The 8,358-nt window shown below is 40.8% G+C and overlaps 1 protein-coding gene across 1 annotated transcript in view; it reads left to right on the top strand.

Moving 5' to 3' along the window:
- The first annotated feature begins 2,035 nt into the window (after positions 1 to 2,035).
- Positions 2,036 to 8,358, top strand: part of PPEF1 (protein phosphatase with EF-hand domain 1) — a 30,703-nt gene continuing 24,380 nt past the window's right edge. The window contains exons 1-3 of the mRNA XM_008505961.2: positions 2,036 to 2,099; positions 5,783 to 5,910; positions 6,638 to 6,689. Of these exons, the coding sequence (XP_008504183.2) occupies positions 2,036 to 2,099; positions 5,783 to 5,910; positions 6,638 to 6,689 (244 nt within the window). The remainder of the gene's footprint in view (positions 2,100 to 5,782; positions 5,911 to 6,637; positions 6,690 to 8,358) is intronic.

Below are 8,358 nucleotides of genomic sequence, written 5' to 3'. Positions count from 1 at the left end.
GCCTTTTTTAATGATAGGAATATACTTGTGCAAGTTTTCATCCGAACTTTGAGTGTACATTTCAGGCTTCATTTACTACTATCACCATAAAATTTCTGTCCCTCCATCTCTACCTTCTTTGTTTCTTTGCTCACGGAGGTGCCAGAAGTCCCGGAGTTGAGTTGTAGGTGTAGGGAAGAGGGAGAATGCCTAGGAGGAAAGTCACTGGCAGTAGGGTGTGATAGTGTGAAAGTTCCCTGGTTCTTGTTTCAGCCTATTGTTTGCTGGGCTTGGGTGGAGCCTTGTGAGGTGTGATGGTTCTGTTTAGGGCTTCCATTGCCCTGTTGCTGGGCACATGCTGACCTGCCCTTTAATGAAGACAGTTTCCCTGCAAAATAACTTGGACTGTAAGCTCTATTTTGCTCTATCTGTAAGTCTTCAGATCCCAATTTAAGTTGTGGCTGGCTGGTTTGTGTTGGGCTAATGAAGACTTGAGATTCTCCTAAGGGGGAAGTCAGAAACAGGAAAGATTCAGGAGAGCAACAGCTGTGTGGAGAGTTTACAGAATTAAGCTGTTAGCAATATCAGTGCATTATGAGATACTGTACTGCCAAAGCCACTGATATGCTCAAAATTACTTTAACAGCACTTTTTAAAGTTTCATGCTAGTTTCTTCAGAGGGAAGAAAAGATTATGAGAAAAAAACTGTGAAATCCTTCTTTTGTGAAACACTGACTCGGAAGGTGGCAGACCCAGCTCAAGTGTTGTGTTGTGTGACCCTGCATATAGTCCCACAACTATAAACAGTTGTGCAATATTAATACCATACATTATAATAGAAGATCTGTAAATAGTCCCACAGTGATTAATGTATTACTATTGAAATGGAGAATAGGCTAGTTAACACATTTATGCTTTCCTCTCTTATTCTTCTGTCACTTCTGCTAGTAGAGCCAAAGGAAAATAATAGTAGCTAAGAATTCATTCTATGTTGATGAATTTCTTCTTTGCTTTAAAACTCTAAAGTAGTGTCAGTGAATCGAAACAATGATATGACAGACATTCTAAAGAGAAACAGGTAACCCTGGAGATAGGGAGAGAGAGGGGTCAGTGTGATCATGTAATAAATTGTTATGTAAAACAAAGTTCAGTCTCTCCAAGAGCATCAGTGACTTTCTTGTTGCTTAGAAATGAACCCATTTTGTGTCTGAGGGGAGCTGTATTCATTTGAACTTCTTGATTAGGAAGTATGTTGCTGTAGTGAGTGATACCAGTTAGTGAGGAGCTGAGCAAGTACCAAGAGAAAAAGCCAAAAGGCCACACTGCAAAATGTACATTGTTAATTTATTTAATGAAACCAAATCTTTTTTTTAGAATGTTTCAGTAGAAATGAAACACAAGGTTGGATGTTTTATTTAAATGAAGTCTGATAATTAAGCTGTTTTCTGTGGCACACTCTCTCGTAAATCTGGTGATGGTGACACTGAGGGATAAAGTGATATCTTTTCAAACCAATAGTGTTAGGAGGTATGAGATTTGGGGATTTTTTAGCATTAGTATCAGACATAATTTAAAGCACTAGGAATTCTGCAGTTCCAATTTTCAGATAACATGAATGATGAGTAATGTGCTTTTCTAGTCCCTTGTCCCTAGTAGTAAAGCTTTAAATAGCTGTTCTTCAGATTAAGAAATCACTGGTGCACATTAACTTTCACCTAACACTTAAGAAGTAAATTGTATTCATTGTGGAGTTCTTTCATGCATGCTGATAGTGACCAGATATGAAAAAGAAACCTAGTATGGTTCATCAGGTCCAGTTTGTGTAGGATGTGCTGAACAGTACTTGTTTTATGAGCTGTAGATTCTGTGTTGTCAAACACTTTTTTTTCCCCCCTCTTTCCCTCCCTCCCAATCCTCTTCCTGATAGGAGTGCCAGGAAGAGCAGAGGAGGTGCCCAGAAGGATGTTATCGTCATTGCTGAAGCAACAACACAAGAAATGTGTGTAATGCTAACAGCTGACAGAAACATGCTTCATATCAGCAGCAATTAAAACTGATGGCCAGCATCACTGGAGCCATGGGGTGCAGGAGTTCTGTACCTGACAAGAGATCAGAGAGAGGTGAGTGCTGCCTTTGTCTTCAGTCAGTGGTTGTTCTCTCTGTAACACCAGAACAGGATTGCAAGGTTACATCTCCCAGTCCTGTTGTCAAAACACTGGTTCAGAGAAAGTTATTTTCTAATCACCTTCTTTTTAAAGGAGTGTGTTCAACTTTCAGATGTTGGCTGGATATAGCCATGGATAGCTACAAGGATCCTAGGAGACTGGTTTAAGGGTAGCTCTCCGTTTTGTGTACAGTATTCAGCAGTCACAGAAGCATCAGTGCTGTATCACTACAGTGGAAGAACAATAAAGACATCTGGACCCCTAGACGAACTTGGAACTGGGAAGTGGTCTTTCCTCTTTGGTTTTGCATGCTGTATGTATATGTGCCTTACAGAGCCTCAGAAATTCATAGAATCATAGAATTGGCTGGGTGGGAACGGACCTCAGAGATCATCAAGTCCAACCCTTGATCCACTACTGCTGCAGTTACCAGACCATGGCACTGAGTGCCACATCCAGTCTCTTTTTAAATATCTCCAGACATGGAGAATCCACTACTTCCCTGGGCAGCCAATTCCAATGTCTGATCACCCTCTCGGTAAAGAAATTCTTTCTAATGTCCAACCTAAACCTCCCCCAGCACAACTTAAGACCATGCCCTCTTGTCTTGCTGAGAGTTGCCTGGGAAAAGAGATCAACCCCCCCCGGGCTACAGCCTCCTTTCAGGGAGTTGTAGAGAGTGATGAGGTCTCCCCTGAGCCTCCTCCAGGCTGAACACCCCCAGCTCCCTCAGCCTCTCCTCGTAGGATCTGTGCTCGAGTTAGTTACTTGGGAACATTTCTGAGGGTGCAAAAGCTTGGAGCAGGCATGAGGAGCTGTACTCTTTCTTGGTCTTCAGCCATCAATACACATGGGTGTGGAGCCAGGCTTTGCTGCGCCAAAGCTGGCTTATGATTTTCTGTCCTTGCTGGACATTTTGTCCTCTCCAGTTGCTGGATGGTATTCTTTCTGCACTTCAGCAGTAGCCAGATGATGCTGAACCATCGTTCTGTCTGCAGCTGGAGGCTGTATATCCCTCTCTAATGCATTAGTGACATAAATTTAACAGGCACTTGCTGATTGTAGAGACCTTCTGCAACTAATAACAATCTTTTACAGATGCAGTTGAGCCTAGTGTGAAAATCATGTGATTCAGTCCTGAGAATAATAGTGCTGTAATAGATACAATTGAAGAAGAAGAAAGGAAATAATCTGTTAGATTTGCAACATTAACCATAGTGGATGATATACATGTCTTATGTGATATGAATGAAATTGTACCATGTGACATGCTCTCAGGATCACTAAGAAACCCAGGGGGACTTTAATGGAAAGTTTAATGGTTCTGATGGTGGAAATCAGTTTCTGTGCTTGTGGCTGGGCTTTCCCCTTAGGTACTTCTCTAAACAGAAAAGTTGATGACAGCCTTGCTCTGGGATGTCAGGCTTTTAGAGCTGTGGTGGTGAGGAATTCCAGAAAGGACTGAAAATAAGAGAGATTTCAGAGTTTATTTAGGGTACAAAGGCTGCTCCTAGTTATGTAAGAATTACATTTTCCTCAAGCAGGGGGATTTTTCTAGGATGGATGCCGTATCTGTAGGATTGCAGTCTTCAGTGATCTGTAGGATTGCAGCCTTTTCTGGATTAGAAAACTTTGCCACTTTAACTATACTTACTAATGGTAAAATAAGCCAACAATGTGCTATTGTGGCACCTGTAAGTGTTTTTATAGAAAAAGCTTTCTTAATGTTCTACATCAATAGAATTATTTCTCCATGGAGTTTTTTCTTTAACTGCCTGCCTGTCAGTTTAAGAAAAAAAAAAATCATTCTCACTCAGGGGTGCTACTCATCCTAGTCTGAAAATTCCTGGTATTTGTTTGTGAGCAGCTAAAATAATTGACTAATGTAAAATGTTGGCACTTTATTATAGAACTTTATTTGCTGTTTTGCATGATTGGGAAGCATTAGCATGAATTATTGTGTTTTATTTCTTAGTTTATTTTGTTTTCTAGTATCAAAAATTTATTATGGCAACTGTAATGAAATAGAAGCATATTCATGTTAAGACATGAATGTTGGTTTTAGTTTCCTCTTTTTTTTTCTTTGTCATGAATTTGCAGTGCTGTGCAGTAGTGGTTGTGGTAAATTCTGAAATTCGGGAGAATATCTCAGTTCTTCTCCTGATCATCTGTTCATCTGCTCAGAAATGAGCTCTAGTTCTTGGAGCTAAAATCAGTGTATTCATTTGGTCCCTGTACCTTCAACAGAGTTCCCCTGCTGCTGCTTTGACTTGTTGCCCCAAGATCAGAAGCATAAAGACATTCTTTTGTGTTCTCTGCTTACCTATTCAGGGTTGTTTTACTTAGGATACTCGTTGAAGTGAGGTGTTAGCTGCAGGGCTGGAGGCAAAGGCTTGACATTTCTGTCTCTGTCTAATTATTTACTGGTGTCTTGTTGAGAGTACAGGGAAAAAGAGGTAAGGAAACAGTAAAGAAATGACTTACGTTCAGCTTTGAGTGAGTGAATGTGACATGTCTTGAGAGCAGCCTCCTACCTGACTCAGTCTTTTGTTGCCAGGCAAGAATATGGTGGTGGCAATGTGGTTGCATTGGGACAGGCGTAGGATCCAGTACCACTGGGTTCTGCAGTGATGCATATATTGCCCCTTGACTGCCCATGTTAGTGTTCTGTAGGGTTAAGCATGTTCATACAGAGTCTTTTTCTGACCACAATTGAATAGATTTGAATTTGCCATTATTTCAGCTCCTAGATCTTCAGGGAATAGCTGCATTTGAAGAGGGATATTTTACAAGGGCATGTAGTGATAGGACATGGGAACGAGATGATCTTTAAGGTCCTTTCCAACCCAAACCATTCTGTGACTCTGTTTTTTTTTCCAATTTCATATAGTAAGTGGTATCCTCCTCTGGATGATAAATCCATACTTACATATGCCCTAAGTACATAAAACATGCATTTATTCCTCTCTAGCTGATCTTAAAAAAAAACAGTTAACAAGTGACTGTGGAATGCTTTTCCCAAAGTCAATTGATCTTTCTGGATAAGCATCCTTAAAGCACTAGAGGTTCATAGCTCTTTGAAACAGCAGAAGTTATTGCTGAGCTCACCTGCTTCTCCCCTGGTTATTTCTAGTATATCCTGGTATATCTCCTGTGGTTCTGGTATATCTCCCGGTTATTTCAGCTTTCTGCTTTCTCTCTTCCTTCAAGTCTGTCCAAGATGCAGTGATCACCTGTGATGCTGAGAACATGGCCTGCCTATCCTCATCTTCCTCCTGGCAGAGCTGCAGACACCCACATCTCACACCCTGGCTCCTGAGAGCTGCTGCCCTTTGGGTATCAGAGGAGAGGTTGGCTGCATGGGGGGAGGACATCCAAGTTGGGCATCAGCTTCAGGAGCTCCTCTCCTCATGCAGAGTTCTTACTGATGGCCACTGTTCACTTATCCCTAGCTGCTTGACACAGGTTTGAGGAGCTCTCTCCACAGGGCAGTGCCCACCCCAGTACCTCTTTGTGTCACCAGACATTTTTCTTCTTGGTAAACTTCATCTGAGCAAGATTCTGCAAAGAAAGCATATATGTTTTCATTGTATATTACACTGCATCCACGTGTGCTCCCTTGCTTTCTGTTTTGACAGTTATCAGAGCTGCTATTCTGATCCAGAACTGGTATCGGCTTACGGTGGCCCGGCTAGAGATGAGGCGCCGCTATTCTCTGAGTATCTTTAAGTCAATTGAATATGCTGATGAGCAAGATCAGCTACAGGTTTGTAATCTTCAGTTCTTCCTGGACAAGCAGTTGTGTTATCCTCAGAGGGCTGAAGTTGCACAAACAAAATGAGCATGTGGTTATTTCTACCTGCAAGGCTCTGTCTTGTGTAATAAGCACATGAACGAATTGATTTCTGTATAGCTGTGTGTTACATACACACACACACACACACATATATGTATATGTAACAACTACAAAGAAGCAGGACACCATTCTGCCTGTACAAACTCATCTAGGTTAGAGGTTCCTGTAGAACAGCCTTATTAGCTGAGGACTGCATGCCATCCCACTATGGTTGATTTTAACCATGCCTGTGAGGCAAGATACGTGCAACAGAAATGTCAGTGTCTAAAGTCAGTTCCGTGCATTGTAGCAGTGTCTTTCTATGTACTTCAGAGGAAGTCTAAGTAAACAGTCTGGATGATGGGCAAGATGGATTACATCAAAAACCATCAGCAGCATTGATACAGCCCTGAAACTTAGCAAGCTGACACCTTATGAACACATACAAATTCATAGCATAGAAGGAAAGGAGGAAGACGTTTTTTGTAGCATGATACCAGTTGTGTGGTTATTACAGGCTGCTGCCATGGGAACATACTTATTGTCTAAGATCCTCCTAAATGGGAAAGGGAAATTGCTAGTAATTTAGTAAGGAAAGAGAATATTAATGCTTTTGTGTCTCTTAAACTGATCAGTGTGTCTTTTTTTCTGTACTCAGCTATCCAAGTTTTTTACATTCATGCTGGATCAATGTGCTCATCCTGATTCAGGTAAGGATAAAAATCAAATCAATATGGAGAATCTGCTTGAGAACTCTGATGTGAAGAAGGTGAATTTTCAATGTGATGTTTACAACCTAGCCTGTGGTACTTGCTGGGGCTGAGGTCTAGTTTCTCATATATCTGAATGAGAATTTCATCCTGTAAGTGTTCTACTCAGGGAGTCAAGATGTAAGACAGGAGAGATACCTCTTGTCCTTATGAGAATAGTCAGAGGTGCTCAGAGTACTTTCTTATATGTTACTGCCCTTAAGCTGTTCTCATGGTAGTCCAGTCTTACTAGCTTTCTGTGCATGTTGTCTTAAACTGTAAGATGTAATTTTCCAAAAAGAATGTGTCTAGTTGGTTTAGGGTAGGTGTATTCAAAGAGGTTGCCTCCAAAGAGGTTGCTCTTTGTTTTGCTTTTCTTTTTTTTTTCTGAAGTAGTTCTGGACTGCTTTGTAATATAATTTGTTCTAGGTTTCTCTGCAAAACGTGTATCAGCATGTGAATTATTAAAAATGAAATATATTTAAACTGCTGGAAAAAAGTCTTTAGAAACCATCTCAATTAAATCTCAGTTATTCAAAGAATAAATTTGCATCTTTGAAGTATTTTGAGATCCTTAGACAAAACTTACTCTTGAGGTCAAGCTCAACAGAAGGACAGATTGAAAGTGACCTTCTAAGTCCAGAAAAAAACCTCTATGACTTCCCTGAACAAATTGAGAATACATCTAATCCCAGCAGAGTTAAAAAGGAGGCTGCCCCCTTCTTACTGTATTACAAGAGAATATCCTTTCTCTTTCATCTGGTCCAGCCACCGGTTATTCCAATTAAAATCTGCACAAGACACTTTGATAGCAGGATAAACCCACTATTAGAACAGTAAGTGCTTGAGTGTTTTAATGACAACCATTAGAAATGGCAAGTGTTTCTCTCTTAAATACTTTAGAGTGCCTAATGCTCTCTGTGCCCTGCAGAAAGAGAAATTGTGTTTGAGCCTTGCTCCAATGCCAAGGCAGATGATACAGTAGCGTTTCCTTTAATTTTTTTTATTACCACTGTATTCTGCAAAAAACCCTGCTTTAGTCATTTAACTTAATGGGATGGAATTGGCAAACTCAAAGAAAATCAGAAACCGTTCACTTAAACTACTTTTATGTGCTGATAGTGCACCTCAGTTCAGCTTTTCCCCAAGTGGGAAGGAAGATAGTAGCGCTAGGTCTGAGATTTGAAAAAAAAGTGCTTTCATTACAATATTAAAGGGAATTTCACAGCTGCTCATTATGGATATGATTCATGCAACTTTATTAAGAATGTTTAATGACAGAAGGAACAAAGGTGAGTGAGGTGCCTCAGGTGACTTGCCAGGGTTCCATAAGTGGCTGGATACTGAGCATACTGCTACACCCATGGGCTCTTTGAGGGCATGGGGAGATCCAGGCCCCACCTGTGCCCAGGAAGGGGCAGAGGGTGTTGTGGGCTGCCCCTCAGAACCACTGGGCAGGTGACCTGTGTCTTGGTGTTGCAGATACAGGGAAGACTGCAATGCACGATAAAGTTAATGGTCCCCTTTGTCCTGCTTATTTAATATTTTTATGTCTTAGGAATGAAGTAGTAAAGGCTTTGTAACTGCCTCAAAGGCTTTATTTTTGTCTTGGTTTTGTTATTTCCCCCTA

This window comes from Calypte anna, chromosome 1 (genome assembly GCF_003957555.1).
Source record: "Calypte anna isolate BGI_N300 chromosome 1, bCalAnn1_v1.p, whole genome shotgun sequence".
NCBI classification, from domain to species: domain Eukaryota; kingdom Metazoa; phylum Chordata; class Aves; order Apodiformes; family Trochilidae; genus Calypte; species Calypte anna.
The sequence above is the reverse complement of the archived record's forward strand: the minus strand, read 5'-3'. Positions and strand labels throughout refer to the sequence as shown.